This window comes from Salmo salar, chromosome 14 (genome assembly GCF_965601325.2).
Source record: "Salmo salar chromosome 14, fSalSal1, whole genome shotgun sequence".
NCBI lineage: Eukaryota > Metazoa > Chordata > Actinopteri > Salmoniformes > Salmonidae > Salmo > Salmo salar.
The window spans coordinates 45,515,050-45,534,861 of record NC_138304.1 but is presented as its reverse complement, the minus strand read 5'-3'; the positions used below and the strand labels follow the sequence as shown (position 1 = coordinate 45,534,861).

Here is a 19,812-nt window from a genome sequence, read left to right as displayed (position 1 = left end):
AGTACATTTGCGTAAACACTCGTTTCAAAATACGCAAGCGTATCTACGTCAAGGCACGCTTTTCCGCATTGTCAAGAATCAATCAGCTAAGGATATTTTGTACAGAAAAGTCTTTATTTTTTAAGAACTGGTTAAATAATCATATCCTGCTGGTGAGTCAACTTTTTAATTCAGAAGTATTGTTACTCAATTATGAATTTATTTTTATTTTATATCGTTACAATATCCCTGTAACACCTAGAGTTCGCCAGTCTTTGATGCTATTCCATCTGGAACTCTCATGTTATTTAGAGGTATAGCCAGACCTCACCTTCTTGATCTACCCTCGCTTAATCCAGTTGATTCTCCAGTAGGGAAAATGTTTTTCTCCTTGCTCCGTCAGGGCAACATATCTATACGTGCTTTATTTCAAAGGGATATTGTATCCATTCCTTATGTCACCATTTACTGCGATACATTGGTCACTAATATCTGTTGGGAAAAAGTCTGGTTATTACCACACAAATACCTGCTTGTTAACAAGGTCAAAGTTGTCTCTTTCAGAATGATCCAGAAGTATTATCCTGCGAATCACTACCTGAAGAAACTCCAAAAAGACATTAACATTGACTGTACCTCTTGTGTAGAGCATCCATAAACAGTTTCGCATTGTCTACATGTACAAAAAAAATATGTTTTTTATGGGAGAATGTGCTGCTCGGTTTCCTTAACCATAAGGAAAACAATTTAACCTCAAATCGAATTGTGCTAATGGAAAATTGCATATTCATAAATGTAAATTCACTAATAAAAAAAACCCTTTTCTATAAGGAATTCAAGCAGTACATTAAGACCAGTCTACATTATTCTAATAAGAAAGCTGTTAAAACAATCAATGTGTGTTTCTTTTAAGGTATTCTGTCATTTGTTGTACCCCCTAGCACATGTTATCATTGTCTATTTGTATACTTCTTGTATGTATACTGGTTTTTCTACATTAATATTTTTTATTTTTAAATCAGCTGTTGCACGAATAAGTCACAAACAGCCTCCAGTTTTTTAATCGACCATTTTGCAATGTGCTTTTATTGTTTCAATCATCCAACGTTTCTACATCAATCCAACATCCAGACTCCACAAAATTATATAGGTAAAAATTAAGTCACAATTCAGGAACTGTATGCTTACTAAATACAGCACTTGGCATATGAAAGCCATTTTACAGAAATTGACTAATTGGAAATATTAGGGATGTGTATTGTGGTTAAATTCAGCAGCGAAAAGGCATTGAGCTGGTTTCATGTTTTCAAGTCTTGTCAGAAAAATAATGAATCAGGTGTAGTTCACGTGTATTGCTGTTATGTGACCCTTCCATCAGTTTGACTAATAACATCTCTGCACTTCAAATGGTTCTCTGTCAACCTGAGAATACAGTATTAGGAAGATATTAGGAAATAACAAATACTAAATGACTAGGGAAAATTAAACTCTAATAGGTATATTTCTTCAAAATGTTAAATTAATTCTGCTTCAAGATTAATTAGGGGAAAGTATTTTATGCAAATAGTTGAAGATCTTGTTTAAGTTTAATCAATTAACTTGACAATTTCTATTTTGTTATAGCACTCATAACACTTTACTGTGTTGACGACGAGATTGGATTTGGCTTCCACCACCAGGAAATACACAAGATATCATGCAGGACAAGTCAGCCCAAGCTAACTATACCACCATTGTCAGGTAACACCAAAATTGGGCTTCCATGATAAAGGAGAACCCTCGTTTTAGAATATTCAACCTTTGTTACTACTTCTTTACTTTCTTCAACCTTCCTATTCTGTGTGGAAATTAGAATTTCTGAATGTCATGGAGTTTGGAACTTTCCTCTTGTGGAGGTTCTGTAGCTTAGAAAATGGTGCAGGGTAAGTGTCAGGCAAAAGACAACTCAACTAGGGAATGGAACATCCAGACTAGAAAAACACGATAAGACCGAAGAAGAAAAAAAAAAAAAGGGTAGGAAAAACCTATTTCGAGATTGTCAACGAGAATGAATAACGAGAGCAATCCTGAGTTTTTCATTTCAACTTTGTCTAGTTTCATCCCCATTTTCAAAGGTCCAAAATTCTTCTCAATGAGGAATTGGATCCCAGCCTGTGATTTTAGGGTTTAATTCTCATTGGACAACACCAGTTCCCCCATTTTATTCAATCTGTCAAAAAGCAAACGATATGAAATACAAATTTGAAATAAACGGATGAAAACAAAAAAAAGGGGGTAATTATTAACACATGATCTCATTGCAAAAACCAGAGGTTCTCTCTCCCCACTTGAACCAAATCCAACAATTACAATAAAAGTACCTGTAATAACAGTAGTAATAATAATAATAATAATAAGCATTGTAGTTACTCTTTGGCTGTGTCCCAATTCTCTACACTTCTCCTACAAGGACCAGAAGTGTGCAAGTGCACACTCTGGTAACAGGGTAGAGAATCAGGACGTAGCCTTCCTCCATCTTAAATACGGCAATGCCATTGGGAATTATGTACAGATCTAAATCACACTCTGCCTCCAATACAAAGGAGGTCAATGAGGGCGACTGCTGGACTCTGAGGTCCGTCGTTGCCGGGCGGGCGTGCTGTGCCCGTTCATGCAACCGTTGTGCCGCTTGGTCAGTCCGCCGTTCAGAATGTCCTGGATGTGCTGTACTATCAGGTTTATTGCCACTGAAGAAAAAAAAGACCAGAGGAAGGGAACAGTGAAGTTAGGGTTACCATTGTACATTCACAAAAGGGGTATAAACAAGGAAACTCCCGAGGGAAAATTCATGAGTCATGTAACGTGACGGCTGCATAAGAGCCAACCTTTCCTTACCATAACCCTTCACTATATTGACAAAAAGGGGCAAAAAAAGATTCCATACAACCCAAAGGGTTATTAAAGGATCAGATCTCATGGACGTTCCTTCTTACCCAAGTTATCTGCTCCACGAGGGATGATCACGTCAGCATACTTCTTAGTCTGGAAATAAACATTACAATTACTACGGAAGTATTTGGAAAGATTATGGCTGGCTTCATTGACTAGCACACAATATAACAGGGACACACAGAGTGGAAACTTACTGGAAGACAGAACTCCTCAAAGGCAGGTTTGACAAATGTAATGTATTGAGTAAGAACCTGCTCAAGGTCCCTGCCCCGTTCACCTATGTCTCTTAGCACTGGAAGAAATAAAAGTTTGGAACACACACACACTAGAATTGGAACACAGAACATACACACTAGAATTGGAACACAGAACACGCGCGTTAGAAGTGAAGAAGAGACACTGACACCGAGTCTGACTGGCAAGAGTTTGTACGACGTTTAACCTTATCCAGAAATACACAAGGAAGTGGAGTCAGCAAACACACCTCTGCGTGAGAGCCGCGTGTCTGCATCCGTGTCTACAAACAGTTTCATCTGGAACAGGTCTCTTATCTCCTGGGAGTAGAACATCAGGATGCCCTCAAAAAGCACCACGTCAGCCGGGTACACAGTCACAAACTCATCCTTCCTGGAATCGAACATGACACCATGAATATAAAAAAATGTAAAAATCAAGATGACCCAACAGGACACAACATAAGAACGAACAGCCTGGTATTGTACAAACAGTTTGTATTGATATTTCCTAAGAAAACATCCTGTTAGAGACAAGCATGTGATTTTTAATACCCAACAATGCTATATTAAAACAGACCACAGGAACCTGCTCTACATGGCTGTTCTCAGTAGGTACTACCTGAACTTGACAAATAAGAACACTTGGGTTAGAAACATGTACAGTTATTGTTAGAATACAAACACGAGTAGAGGGGTATACCATCAAGCAGCAGCCAGCTAACCCTGATATATAACTATTGATTTCCTGCTTCATTAAGAAAGCTACATTTTGGATATGCGATTTTGGTTGTTGAGTCAAATTAGACCATGTCCAATTCAAGATAAGATATTTAGGCGAGTTAGCTTGATCCTGCTTTGTAGTACACCCCCCCCCCCCCCCGCCCCCGGTGTGTGGACACTGCAACAACGAGGAGCTCACCTGGAATGGGTGAAAAAGTCGTACACAGGGATCTGTACGGTCTTCCCCTGCATAATCTGCCACAAAGTCTTCATGACCAGCTCATTGTCAAAGGCATCTGAAGAATGACAGTTTTAGAGCAAGAAATTCCATGAGATTCACAAGTAAAACAACAAGAGACAGAAATGGCTTATGAGAAAGCAAGAGAAAATAATCATTACAATAGGTTTCTCACTTCTATTCCATTGGTAAAATAACTGACCATTCATGGACCTCTATGTCCCCATCTGCCAACAGTGGCCTCCACTAAATCCACATGTGAACACACGCTATCAAACGCGGCAGCGTAGCCTAGTGGTTAGAGCGTTGGACTAGTAACCGAAAGGTTGCAAGATCGAATCCCCGAGCTGACAAGGTACAAAATCTGTCGTTCTGCCGCTGAACAAGGCAGTTCAGGGGCAGAACTGTTCCTAGGCCGTCATTGAAAATAAGAATTTGTTCTTAACTGACTTCCCTAGTTAAATAAAGATAAAATAAAACACACTAGACTAGTGTAATTGAGGAATCTCTGTGGAGTCTACTGGGTCACAGCTGTTAAGGTCTGTCTCTCAGACCCTGTAATACCCAATAATATCTCCTGACACTTCTTCACACAAATCTAAAAGTATTGGATTGGTGGAGACATGGGCTAGACTAGACATTTTTTATGCCATGCATTTCTCTTAAATCAGTGAGAGGAAATTAACACTTTGGGAGAAAGTAGAGATTGACATTTACATTTACATTTTAGTCATTTAGCAGACGCTCTTATCCAGAGCGACTTACAGTAGTGAATGCATACATTTCATACAATTTCATACATTTTTTTTCTGTGCTGGCCGCCCGTGGGAAACGAACCCACAACCCTGGCATTGCAAACACCATGCTCTACCAACTGAGCTACAGGGAAGGCTGATTGAGACACCCCCCCTGCCTTGCAGTAGCCGAGAGAGGCTCTGCTGACTAGGATTATAGCAGGAAGATGGGCTGAGTGTATGAGGGATGGATGGCCAACAGAGGCCAAAAATGGATCAGGTATGCGATGGTAAAAAAAGTGAATGCCTCTGAAATGTTAGATGAAATGTGGCCATGGATCACGTGATAAATTGGGTTGTTTGAAATATAATTAAAAAAGGTGAAACATTGTAGCAACTATCAACTGGGTCCGGCCCTGTAGACTATTCCTGCAAGGGATAAGAAGTAATCAGGTTGGCCTATTTTATGACCTTTTCACTGGAAAGAACTGAAAAGATTTTTCACATACATTGAGGAACTATTATCACTCATTGAATTTACTAAAACAGGCTTTTACTTGCTGGAAAAAAATACTTTGAGAAGCTCCACAGTTCATTAGTGGTGGGGAGTTAAGCCAATAGGAAATATTAAAGCAGATCCCCAAATGGTGACATTTATACAATTGCGCACAGGCCAGGTTGCCTAGGCCTACTTCTATGTGTAATCAGGTACACGTCCTTACCCAACAGTGACAGGAGTGCTCCAAACAAAAGACAATTAATAAATTGACCAAACTCAAATGGAATTAAATAAACCAAAACTGGTTTCTCACAAGTGGAGCATTGGTTGTGCGCTCTGCAAACAATGTGTCCACTCCAACAATGAAAACGGTAAACTAATACAAAAATTCAATGCATTAGCAGAAATTACCGTAGCCAAACACTGTAGATTAGAAATTATGGTTAACATTAATGTACTATTGGTGATATATGCAATGGGGAATTGATAGACTAACAATCAAATGGCAAACAATTCACACAATTAAATTATGAAACAATGAAATAGCACAAATTGGCGCGAGATTGCTTTTTCTGAAGAGCTGTGCATTGTGCATCAGCCACCACGCTCCCCTTCCTGGACTGTGCCATCCCTGCGGCATGAACAATGAATTAGTGCAATGAGACAGGCGCAAATCAGATAGGTGTCTCGTGTGCCATAAATTAAATAGATTTGCAACTGCTCGAATTTTTTTTAATAAAAAAATTAAAAAGTATAATCTTGGTGAACCAACAGCCTATCGACCAAACAATCGATCAGTCGACTAAATGGGGTCAGCCCTAGTTGAACTACATTCAAAGTCAGACATTCTGATTTATCTACACACAGCAAAGCAGACCCTTCCAAGCCCCAGCCAGCCACAGCTCCCGGTCCTACGCGTCGCTAGCGTGGCCCCCACCAGTCCTACGCGTAGCCCCCACCAGTCCTACGCGTAGCTAGCGGCCCCCACCAGTCCTACGCGTAGCTAGCGGCCCCCACCAGTCCTATGTAGCTAGCGGCCCCCACCAGTCCTATGTAGCTAGCAGCCCCATAGTTAGCAGTCCTATGTGGACCCAACCCCATACCTGGATGATCGAAGTTGAACTGGCCCTTAAGTGCTTTTGCCTTCTGTTCTGGAGTCAGCTCTCTGTAGAAACTGTCCTGGCTGAGGATGGCTACCTGGAAAACAACGACATAAGTCAGCACTACACTGAGGAAGCTAACCATCTCGGGTTGTATAATACTGGTGTATAGAAAAAAACAGAACAGGGATAGACTGGAGAGAGGTTGGCTACCTGGAAAAATAATGCTGCAGATCGGTCAGGGCTGCACAGTGGAAGCTAAACCCTGAATGCTGTGGCTGTGAGCTACAGTACAGAAAAACCAGGACTGGGGGGAGAGAATAGAATCTACCTGTCGCTGGTGGTGGTCGATTTCGTTCTGGCCCAAAAGCTCCATGATCTTCTCACACACCGACGACTGCAGACACACAGAAGAACACGTTGTAGAAGAAACAATGTTGATGGGTTTATTGTAGACCTAAGCTTGGTCGCCTGCCTTCCCGCCTTTGGGACAACGACTCCCATCGTTAGGGCGGAGACATGAACATCGTCATTATATACAGATCTCTGGTTGCAGTCACATTTCTTTACACAGTTGGAAGAGAGCATGATGCTGGTGAATTTGCACATCCCATGTAACACAAGCGGTAAATCCACGACTAAGCTTCATTGTTTTCTGACACATTCATTTATTTTCTCTCTCGTGTTTCACAAAGCCAGCCACAGAATTGCGGTGCATAGTAGGCCATTTACTGTGTGTTGATTGACAACTGAACAGTAAGTGTCGAACTGACTGACTAAAGTCGATCTTCTATATGCCTTTGACATTAATAAAATCATACATGTCCATGGTATCGCGTCGGGACAAGTAAACCAAAGGACTTCCTAGACGTCGGGACAAGTAAACCAAAGGACTTCCTAGACGTCGGGGCTTGCCAAACAGTGATGCTAAAGTGAGTGACTCGTCTGTAGCCTACCGGATCGCATCGGTGAGAGCCACTCATTTCGCCTTTGACAATTATCTGCAGATAAATTATGAAAACATTCAATGACGATAGTAAATGGTAGTCTTAAACAAATCTACTTTGAAACGAGAGTATACACCTCACACACATGGTTATGGGTTTAAAAAAAAATAATGGTACCTGTACCATGTCAGAGATAAATTGAATACATTTCAACTCGTCAGTTCACACACACAGAGAGAGAAAACTAAAAATATAAAACCATGACAAACACCGGATTAAAAAATAAATATATTTAATGTAAGTAATAGTTATTCATTATAAAAAAATATTCATAACATTTGGTCATTTGACTGGAGGAAAGGGTTTTAAGCATTGTTGTGGACTTACATCCAATTGTTGTTTTTCTATTTAAAAAGTGTGATTGAGCAAAAACCTGAAAAAAAGGAGACCTTTAAACACTTTTTTTTACCCCCTTCTCCCCAATTTCGTGATATCCAATTGCGATTTTGTTTCATCGCTGCAACTCCCCAACGGGCTCAGGAGAAGCGAAGGTCGAGTCATGCTTCCTCCGAAACATGACCCGCCAAAATGCACATCTTAACACCCACCGTCTTAACCCGGAAGCCAGCTGCAATGTGTCAGGAAACACCATTCAATTGACGACCAAAATCAGCCTGCAGGCGCCCGGCTCACCACAAGGAGTCGCTAGAGCGCGATCAGCCAAGTAAAGCCTCCCCGGCTAAACCCTCCCCTAAGCCAATTGTGTGCCACCCTATGGGACTCCCTGTTGTGACACAGCCTGGGATTGAACACGGGTCTGTAGTGACGCTTCAAGCACTGCAATGCAGTGCCTTAGACCGCTGCACCTTAAATACATTTTTCAAACGAATGTGGGCCATTTACTTAATTTTTAATAAAATACACAATTTGATGAACAAACATTGCGGCTGTACCTCGTACACCAGTAGGACACGCTGTACCTCGTACACCAGTAGGACACGCTGTACCTCGTACACCAGTAGAAGACAGTATGTTCTACAGTGTGCTAGTTACTGTACAGTACAGAGTAGAACATACTGTATGGTGTACTAGTTACAGTATGTTCTGTGTACTGCAGTGTGTTCTACAGTGTGCTAGTTACAGTAACTAGTACTAGGGCTGTTACGGTGACCATATTACTGCCACACTGACGGTCACGAGTCAGGACTGCAGTCAAATTTCAGGTGACCGTTTCATCTTCTCCAAGGTCTGATGGTGCCGATGGTCATTAGAAACCTACCAAACTTGCTAACTGCCTCTAATCACTGACATTAATGCAAATGTGATGGAACATCTAAATCAAAAAACACTTCATGCAATTGCTAAAATATACTTAAATATCAAAAGTAAAAATCCTTTCAAATTCCTTATATTAAGCAAACCAGGAGCACACCAACACGCAGACATAATTTACAAATGAAGCATTTGTGTTTAGTGAGTCCGCCAGATCAGAGGCAGTAGGGATGTTCTCTTGATAAGTGCGTAAATTTGACCATTTTCCTGTCAAAATGTAACAAGTACTTTTGGGTGTCAGGAAAAAATGTATTGGGTAAAAAGTACATTATTTTCTTCAGGAATGTAGTGAAGTAAAAGTAGGCAAAAATATTAGGCTGTCCGACAACAAAATCTTGGTCATCAAAGTCTGTTCTTTCGACTAATCGATTGGTCAATAAAAAAAAATAAAAAATAAAAAATCTATATAGACACTCCCTATGCATTTTAATAAAATCAACTATATGCATTGAATTTGTCTAATGACATAAGACAAGAGATGTAGCCAGAGATCTAGATAATCTCCTCCTTCTCCTGCTGGATTTCAGATTCTGCTATTACTCCAGACCTGCCAACCCTCTCCAATGCAGAACATTGGAGATTCAACTCGCCCGCATAGCACACACCGAATTGGGGTTCTTTCCCCTGACACTCGTGCGCGCCGTTTGTGAGTCTTGGTACAATTCTATAATTGCCAAACAATCAAGTATATAAAAGTTTGGAATACTTTGACAGCATTCCATTTACACATATGGTAAAAGTCACTAACAAGATCTAAATAGAAAGAACAAAAAGAGCCTTTATTCTTTGAGTTTAAATTTTTTTCCAACAGGAGTTATTTGTTTAGGTACAAAATATACAATTGTCTAATCCACACATTTTTTTTACTGATATGATAATACATATCTGAAGCAGAGCATTAGTATCGAAGAAACTTGTTATCCATAAAAATGAAAAAAGCCATGTTAGGAAACAGGGGGTGAGAACAACTCTTCTGGAGACCTTCAAAATGTTCAGGAAATCATTTCCTAGACAGATTTGCCTGGTAGCTAGCAGATTTAACCTTACGCAGCAGGGCATCCGGGTAGACTTCTCTGTGGCAAACAGTTCCTCTTGTAATCATTGATACCTTCTTGGTAACGAGGGCACTCAGCATGTCTGTACTGAGGGAGGCTCTGTACTGGGTTTTGTTCTTGGAAACGAGACTGAATATTAGTTCGCAGCCTGCATCGCTGTGGAATATGACCAATATCCCCAGCATCACAGCCGAAAGGTGGGAGTTGACCAGGCTGCCCCCCCTTTTACTTGTGCCAATTTCTCTCCAGGCCTGATCTGTGCTCAAAAAGGTTGTTATTTTTTGTATTTGCATTTAATTTCTTTCACTAGCAAATGCAGTGAACTGCTGTCACTTTAGAGCCCACTGAATGTCCAGCTTATGTTCACTAACGTTAGCTTGAAACAATTAGTGTTTAACTTTCCACAACAGAGTCGAAAAGGGATTTGTCCATGTGTTTATGTACAGCTGACAGTCGGCAAACTCATCACAACAAGCAGGAGGGGCAGACACGGGGTAGCGACGTCCAACAATGACGTATTAAATAGAATGTATTTAATAGAATACTTTTAACTCGGATCTCATACCTGCGTACATGGACAGAGAATTGCGTAGTTAGTACGCAAAATGCGTGCATGTTGGCAGGTCTGTTTCTCTCCTGAAGTTGCCGGTAATAGGCTACACGAGGAGTCGGCGACCTTTCTCATGTGAAATGCCTATTTATCTGATCATTTCTACCGATCCGCGTGGCAGTTTGTTTTCATATGCACATTTTCATGGAACAGGTTAATTTAATTTACAATGTCTTCATATCTTGAAATGATTGTCAAGTGGTTAATCAAAATTCTATCCAAACCTAAATGAAAGTGACACTATTGCAAACTACAGTACCAGTCAGAAGTTTGGACATCTACTCATTCAAGGGTTTCTCTTTATTTTTACTATTCTCTACATTGTAGAATAATAGTGAAGACATCAATACTATGAAATAACACATATGGATCCATGTAGTAACCAAAAGAGAGTTAAACAAAAAATATATTTTATAATTTAGTCTTCAAAGTAGACACCCGTTTGCCTTGACAGCCTTTCACAAGTAAATATGGACAGTTCTTCCAACATCTAATGTGTTAGTCTGCACTTGTAGCCTATGAGAAGGACCCCATCATGTGACAGGCATTGGCTAATAACTGAGAGGTGCTTCGTAGCACGCACCTGGGAGAAGGGAATTCAAATTCTTTATATTCAGCACAAGAGCACAACGGTCACTGGCCGCAAAATGCATGGATTTTTTAGGGGGCATTATGGCCACAAAGGGGACTCCGCCTGGAAATTCAAGGCATTATCAAGTGCTTGTCAAATTGTGAATTCGGTGCTGATGAAGTGTGTGTACAGCCTGCGCAAAAAACAAAGCTCATGCCTTCCATGCCACTTTTTTCAAATCATCATTGGAGTTGTATCATGCAGCCTTAGAATGTATTAAATATCAAAACATATACAGTGGGGGAAAAAATAATTTCATCCCCTGCTGATTTTGTACGTTTGCCCACTGACAAAGAAATGATCAGTCTAATTTTAATAGTAGGTTTATTTGAACAGTGAGAGACAGAAAAACAACACAAAAATACCAGAAAAACGCATGTCAAAAATGTTATAAAATGATTTGCATTTTAATGAGGGAAATAAGGTTTTGCAGAGGGGTCAAAAAATGACTTAGTACTTGGTGGCAAAACCCTTGCTGGCAATCACAGAGGTCAGACGTTTCTTGTAGTTGGCCACCAGGTTTGCACACATCTCAGGAGGGATTTTGTCCCACTCCTCTTTGCAGATCTTCTCCAAGTCATTAAGGTTTCGAGGCTGACGTTTGGCAACTCAAACCTTCAGCTCCCTCCACAGATTTTCTATGGGATTAAGGTCTGGAGACTGGCTAGGCCACTCCAGGACCTTAATGTGCTTCTTCTTGAGCCACTCCTTTGTTGCCTTGGCCGTGTGTTTTGGGTCATTGTCATGCTGGAATACCCATCCACGACCCATTTTCAATGCCCTGGCTGAGGGAAGGAGGTTCTCGCCCAAGATTTGACGGTACATGGCCCCGTCCATCGTCCCTTTGATGTGGTGAAGTTGTCCTGTCCCCTAAGCAGAAAAACACCCCCAAAGCATAATGTTCCCACCTCCATGTTTGACGGTGGAGATAGTGTTCTTGGGGTCATAGGCAGCATTCCTCCTCCTCCAAACACGGCGAGTTGAGTTGATGCCAAAGAGCTCCATTTTGGTCTCATCTGACCACAACACTTTCACCCAGTTGTCCTCTGAATCATTCAGATGTTCATTGGCAAACTTCAGACGGGCATGTATATGTATTCTTGAGCAGGGGGACCTTGCGGGCGCTGCAGGATTTCAGTCCTTCACGGCGTAGTGTGTTACCAATTGTTTTCTTGGTGACTATGGTCCCAGCTGCCTTGAGGTCATTGACAAGATCCTCCCGTGTAGTTCTGGGCTGATTCCTCACCGTTCTCATGATCATTGCAACTCCACGAGGTGAGATCTTGCATGGAGCCCCAGGCCGAGGGATATTGACAGTTCTTTTGTGTTTCTTCTATTTGCAAATAATCGCACCAAATGTTGTCACCTTCTCACCAAGCTGCTTGGCGATGGTCTTGTAGCCCATTGCAGCCTTGTGTAGGTCTACAATCTTGTCCCTGACATCCTTGGAGAGCTCTTTGGTCTTGGCCATGGTGGAGAGTTTGGAATCTGATTGATTGATTGATTGCTTCTGTGGACAGGTGTCTTTTATACAGGTAACAAGCTGAGATTAGGAGCACTCCCTTTAAGAGTGTGCTCCTAATCTCAGCTCGTTACCTGTATAAAAGACACCTGGGAGCCAGAAATCTTTCTGATCGAGAGGGGGTCAAATACTTATTTCCCTCATTAAAATGCAAATCAATTTATAACATTTCTGACATGCGTTTTTCTGGATATGTTTGTTGTTATTCTGTCTCTCACTGTTCAAATAAACATATAATTAAAATTATAGACTGATCCTTTCTTTGTCAGTGGGCAAACGTACAAAATCAGCAAGGGATCAAATACTTTCCCCCCCCACTGTAGCCCGTTTGTAGAACTAAAATAGCATAAACAGCTAAACTAAGCATATATGAGGACCTGTTTCTTTGTTAACCGCTCAAAACAGAATAGCCGCATGTGCGCACTCGTTTGGAATAAATATCCTTTCTATTTTATTCAGCTATGTTCAATTGTATTCTTCATACTAAAAAAAGAATGCCACAGAATTCTAAGCAACTAACTCACTCAGAGTATGCTATTCTGTTCTTCTGAAATAGACTACATTTTCTTAATTTCTTGTTTCTAAAATAAATGGATTGATTGTGATAGTGTAGGCTATATTAAAATGGCTTTATTAGACTGTCGATGTTCCTCAGGTCTGCATCAGTGGCTTGTAGGCTGTGTGTGGAAGCCAGGAGATGCTAAATGTGTTTGTTAATTAACGGTCAATTACCGTGAGACCGCAGTTATTTGCTTGGCAATCATTGTCTGCCAATTTCATGACCACCACAGCCCCACACAGTACCCCAGCAAAACATACTGTACCCAGTAGAGGTCGACCGATTATGATTTTTCAACGCCGATGCCGATTATTGGAGGACCAAAAAAGCCGATGCCGATTAATCGGCCGATTAAAAAAATGTATTTGTAATAATGACAATTAGAACAATACTGAATGAACACTTATTTTAATACATCAATAAAATCAATTTAGCCTCAAATAAATAATGAAACATGTTCAATTTGGTTTGAATAATGCAAAAACAAAGTGTTGGAGAAGAAAGTAAAAGTGCAATATGTGCCATGTAAGAAAGCTAACGTTTAAGTTCCTTGCTCAGAACATATGAAAGCTGGTGGTTCCTTTTAACATGAGTCTTCAATATTCCCAAGTAAGAAGTTTTAGGTTGTAGTTATAAGAATTATAGGACTATTTGTCTCTATACGATTTGTATTTCATATACCTTTGACTATTGGATGTTGTTATAGGCACTTTAGTATTGCCAGTGTAACAGTATAGCTTCCGTCCCTCTCCTCGCTCCTATCTGGGCTCGAACCAGGAACACATCGACAACAGCCACCCTCGAAGCAGCGTTACCCATGCAGAGCAAGGGGAACAACTACTCCAAGTCTCAGAGCGAGTGACGTTTGAAACGCTATTAGCGCGCACCCCGCTAACTAGCTAGCCATTTCACATCGGTTACACCAGCCTAATCTTAGGAGTTGATGGGCTTGAAGTCATAAACAGTGCAATGCTTGAAGCATTGCGAAGAGCTGCTGGCAAAACGCACGAAAGTGCTGTTTGAATGAATGCTTACGAGCCTGCTGGTGCCTACCACCGCTCAGTCAGACTGCTCTATCAAATCATAGACTTAATTATAATATAATAAACACACAGAAATACGAGCCTTAGGTCATTAATATGGTCGAATCCGGAAACTATCATCTCGAAAACAAAACGTTTTTCCTTTCAGTGAAATACGGAACCGTTCCGTATTTTATCTAACGGGTAGCATCCCTAAGTCTAAATATTCCTGTTACATTGCACAACCTTCAATGTTATGTCATAATTACGTAAAATTCTGGCAAATTAGTTCGCAACGAGCCAGGCGGCCCAAACTGTTGCATATACCCTGACTCTGCATGCAATGAACGCAAGAGAAGTGACACAATTTCACCTGGTTAATATCGCCTGCTAACCTGGATTTATTTTAGCTAAATATGCAGGTTTAAAAATATATACTTGTGTATTTATTTTAAGAAAGACATTGATGTTTAGGTACACGTTGGAGCAATGACAGTCCTTTTTCGCATATGCGCACCGCATCGATTATATGCAATGCAGGACAGGCTAGATAAACTAGTAATATCATCAACCTTGTGTAGTTAACTAGTGATAATGATTGATTGGTTTTTATAAGATAAGTTTAATGCTAGCTAGCAACTTACCTTGGCTTCTTACTGCATTCGCGTAACAGGCAGACTCCTCATGGAGTGCAATGTAAAGCAGGTGGTTAGAGCGTTGGACTAGTTAACCGTAAGGTTGCAAGATTGAATCCCCAAGCTGACAAGGTAAAAATCTGTCGTTCTGCCCCTGAACAAGGCAGTTAACCCACCGTTTAGGTCGTCATTGAAAATAAGAATGTGTTCTTAACTGACTTGCCTAGTTAAATAAAGGTGTAAAAAAAAATAAAAAATACCAAAAAAAGGATAAAAAAGTTAAGAAAATGAAAAATTATAAACAGAAAAATAAAAAAACAAAAATCGGCAAATCGGTGTCCAAAAATACCGATTGTTATGAAAACTTTAAATCGGCCCTAATTAAATCGGCCATTCCGATTAGTCGGTCGACCTCTAGTACCAAGTACCCCAGAAAAACATACTGTACCCAGCACAACATACTGTACCCAGTACCCCAACAAAACAGGGAGAACTATGGAAGTACCACCCTGTACCCAAGTGCCCTTCCCAGTGCCCAGGCCATCTGTCCTCACCGACACACTCAAATGCCAGGATCTCCCATCTACCAGGCTGCCAGTGCTGACGGGGCATTCTCCTGACCTGCCACAGACTATGGTGCTTTTGTGTCCGTGAAAAAAAAAGTGTCACAATGAAATCGGACGCCCACTCCGGAGACCGTGTTGTTCAGCACTGCAGCACACAGACTAACCTAAAGCTGCTCATCTAAGATCCTGTCAAACATGATGTAGCTTCTATATACAGACTATGATTTGGCAAGACATAAGACTACAGCAGGGTGCGTGTACAGTAAATATTAGATTTTTTTTTACATTTTAGTCATTTAGCAGACGCTCTTATCCAGAGCGACTTACAGTAGTGAATGCATACATTTCATACAATTTCATAATTTGTTTTTTCTGTGCTGGCCCCCCGTGGGAAACGAACCCACAACCCTGGCGTTGCAAACACCATGCTCTACCAACTGAGCTACAGGGTAGGCTGTAAGTAATCTCAGTTAGCAAATACAAGCATGCAAAAGCCTGGATACCATTCAACCCAGAGCCACATTTGTAAGTGCACTGAAACCATAGGGTAATGTGACATCATGTTTGTTACACCATGTTTGATATACCATACTGCAGGTTATTACTGTTCGCTCACTACTTCCTCATAACGCAATGGGCCAGCAATCCCAAACCACCCCACCTCAGTCACACCCAACACCATGTACGGGGATTTTCAAGGAGCCAAACAGTGGCCCTATGCCAAAAGTTAACTTCATGTGTGGGTCAACCGAACAATAGGAACAGAGGAGGGTAAGGAAGGGGCCGGGGAAAGGACATTGTGTGGAAGCTTCCATCGAGTTCTATTAAGAATTTTAACTTTAGTTCATTTCACAAGCTTATTACATATGCCTTGTGATATACAAAGCAAACTAATAATTTGCTTTCCAAACTACTGTTGGTATCAAGACTGGTATTTAATTGTGGTCTCAAACCAACAAGTACGAACAAATAGTGGAAAACTAAAGGCCATACTAGGCTCAGTGTTAACACGTCATTATCAAATCACACAAAGCTATTAACTACATAGTGTGGTAACTACATAAAAATCTTGACTGCGTCCTGTACTATAAAAACAAATAATCTAGCTAACAAAATACATTTCTTTGTAGCCTGGGCACAAGTATTGTTAGCTAACATTCCACTCATTTCATTTGCCAAAGATAGGAGTGGAATGAATATGATCTAAAAAGATTGGTTACCAGACTAGTTTCTATCCCCACATCTGAAAAATCCATGTTTGTCTCATTTAATCCCATCGCTGAGAAAGTGAAGAGAATATTATGCTTCGTTGTCTCTTTTAAAAAAAAGAGTCATATATTGCTGTCAAAAACTGAAGGATTATCAAGATGAATATATTCTGAAATGGCAATGGATGTTCCCCCAAACAACAATTAAAAAGACATAGACAGCTTCCATTTTGTTTGAAGGAATACTTTTATTTTATTTTTTATAAATCAAGGATGTTTAAATGTGCTTGATTTTGGTACATCCAACATTATTTAAGACTAGATGGATCAACAATTAAATCAATTTAAGGATAGGATTTGTAATATTATCCCAAATCTTGTTTTTGAAAAAACGAGGTTGGAGTCATTGAATTTTTCCTAAAATGTAACTTCACTAAATTAGCCAATTTCCATAAGCAAGCATTACTATCCTGGTTAATTGTATATAAACAATTTCTCCCCTCATAGGTGTTTGAGTTAAAAATAAAACATCTTAATTTTTCAAAGATGGTTAGAGAACGTTATTTTCTTAGTGACAATTATTTAATGACAAATGTACAACTGTATAATTCTGTTAAATGGAATTCCAGGTACAGTACCAGTCAAAAGTTGACACCTACTCATTCAAGGGGTTTTCTTTATTTTCACACATTGTAGAATAATAGTGAAGACATCAAAACTATGAAATAACACATATGGAATCATGTAGTAACCAAAAGTGTTAAGCAAACAAAATATATTTTTGAGTTTAGATATTTCAAAGTAGCCACCCTTTGCCTTGATTACAGCTTTGCACACTCTTGGCATTCTCTCAACCAGCTTTGAGGAATGCTTTTCCAACAGTCTGCAATCCAACTCATCTCAAACAATCTAAACTGAAAAACAAATGATGTACCACTAAGCGCAAACCAGAGGGGATGGTGTATCGCTGCAGAATGCTGTGGTAGCCATGCTGGTTAAGTATGCCCTGAATTCTAAATAAGTCACCAACAGTGTTACCAGCAAAGCACACCATCACACCTCCTCCTCCATCCTTCACAGTGGGAAACACAAATGCGGAGATCATCCGTTCACCTAGTCAGCGTCTCAAAAAGACACGGCTGTTGGAACCAAAAATCTCAAATTTGGACTCAGACCAAAGGACAGATTTCCACCGGTCTAATGTCCATTACTTGTGTTTTTTGGCCCAAGCAAGTCTCTTCTTGGTGTCATTTAGTAGTGGTTTCTTTGCAGCATTTCGACCATCAAGGCCTGATTCAATCTCCTCTGAACAATTGATGTTGAGATGTGCCTTACTCTAACTACAAAGCATTTATTTGGGCTGCAATCTGAGGTGCAGTTAAGGCTAATGAACTTATCCTCTGCAGCAGAGGTAACTCTGGGTCTTCCTTTCCTGTGGCGGTACTCATGAGAGCCAGTTTCATCATAGCGTGTGATGGGTTTTTGGACTACACATGAAGAAACTTAAGGTTATTGACATTTTCCAGATTAAGACATGAAGGTCAGTCAAAGTAATGATGGACTGTCATTTCTCTTTGCTTATTTGAGCTGTTCTTTCCATAATATGAACTTGGTCTTTTACCAAATAGGGCCATCTTCTGTATACCACCACTACCACCTTGTCACAACACAACTGATTGGCTCAAACACAATAAGGAAAGCGCAATAAGGAAATCAACTTTTAACAAGGACTACCTGTTAATTGAAATGCATTCCAGGTGACTACCTCATGAAGCTGGTTGAGAGAATGCCAAGAATGTGCAAAGCAGTCAAGGCAAAGGTTGGCTACTTTGAAGAAACTCAAATAAAATATATTTTGATTTGTTTAAAACTTTTGGTTACTACATGATTCCATGTGTTATTTCAGTTGATGTCTTCAACTGAAATGTATAAAAGAGTACAATGTATAAAAGAGTACAAATTAAGAAAAACCCTGGAATGAGTAGGTTAGTCAAATTTTGACTGGTACTATATATGCCATCGTTTTATATGCAATACCTTACAGGTCTTATAAGACTTGTACAGGGAAATGGACTTGTCACTTAATGGACTTGTACAGGGAAATTATGTTCATTAGATGAAGAATTCAGTTCTGTGTGCACTAATAATTATATTAGAAGATATGTACCGAGCCTGCTTTTCTTCCTGCAAAAGTATACTAGAATAGAATAAAAGAAAAAATATTTTTTATTACTCGGAACTGACGCCCGTTTCCCGCTTGAGCCCACGTCTGTTATTGTTATGTAGCTAATATTAGCTAGGTAGCTACGCGTCAATAATCGATTCAACTGAAATAGCCAGTAGTCGTGTCCCCCGTCAATAAATAAGTCAAACAGTGGATAATAGCCACATTGTGTCGAATAGTTCGTCACTTTGACATTCAGAAGAAGGTACGAACCGTGGTCTTATTCGGCTAACCCGCGGGGCTAGCTAGCTAATCAAAGAACTTTAAACAAAAGAATGATTTAGCTGGCTGTATGGCGCGATAGATAACAAGCTAACGTTAGTCTCCATAGCCGATTTGGGTAGGCTCTCTATAGCTGTGTGTGCAACAACAACAACAAAAAGTAGCTAGCTAACGTTAGCTGTCTAGCCAGTCTAGTTACTAACATAACGTTAGCATGTAGTACCGGGGATAAAATATAACGATTACAGTTTAGTTAATTTACTAACTAGAAACTGTTGGTTGATTTGATAGCCAACTATAATTAACTAAATGTATTGCCAATTAGTTTTTTTAATAGTACAGGACGCAGTCAAGATTTTTTATGTTGTTACCACACTGTTTCCATTGTGTGTGGTGGAATTAGGCATCCTGTGGGCAAGGGAAATATGATGCCAACGGATTAAGGAAACCACAAAAGTTACAATCAATTAGCCAACTCATTAATAAATGCTGATTACTCAAGATTGGCAAGGGGTTGATGTCATTCAAACCAACAGTTTGACATGAGCCACGCGGTCGGCGAGTTTACGAGCGACTTGAACACATTCCATCAGTTGCAAAAACATACAACAATAGACAATATATGTAAGGTGCTAACCTTGCCACTGGCAGTGCCTCCGGACACACCGATAAGGAATGGTTGTCGGATAACGTTGTTATTTTCGGCATAGTCACTCAGATGTGTTTCAGTGTCCCCGGCCATGCTTGCAATAACGTGCCTACAACAACGCAGCTGGGAAGAATACACTGTCCCGCTGAGCTCCTCCCATCATTTCCTTCACTAAATGTATAACTTTTATTTA

The 19,812-nt window shown here is 40.1% G+C and overlaps 1 protein-coding gene across 1 annotated transcript; it reads right to left on the bottom strand.

Annotated features, from left to right (window-relative positions):
* Positions 1-2,131: 2,131 nt before the first annotated feature.
* Positions 2,132-19,770, bottom strand: uck2b (uridine-cytidine kinase 2b). The gene is made up of 8 exons (XM_014141276.3): positions 19,608-19,770; positions 6,769-6,834; positions 6,441-6,534; positions 4,066-4,162; positions 3,395-3,537; positions 3,105-3,202; positions 2,952-3,000; positions 2,132-2,705 (listed from the first exon to the last, which is right to left on the bottom strand). The coding sequence occupies exons 1-8, from the start codon at positions 19,710-19,712 to the stop codon at positions 2,566-2,568; spliced, it is 792 nt and encodes a 263-aa protein (XP_013996751.1). The 5' UTR covers positions 19,713-19,770; the 3' UTR covers positions 2,132-2,565.
* Positions 19,771-19,812: the final 42 nt, after the last annotated feature.

Excerpts from the sequence above, each read along its gene's own strand:
- uck2b (XM_014141276.3), bottom strand. The coding sequence starts at position 19,712 with ATGGCCGGGGACACTGAAACACATCTGAGTGACTATGCCGAAAATAAC. Across the intron at positions 6,835-19,607 it reads GAGGCACTGCCAGTGGCAAG|TCGTCGGTGTGTGAGAAGAT; the intron begins GTTAGCACCTTA and ends GTGTGTCTGCAG. Across the intron at positions 6,535-6,768 it reads TCGACCACCACCAGCGACAG|GTAGCCATCCTCAGCCAGGA; the intron begins GTAGATTCTATT and ends GTTGTTTTCCAG.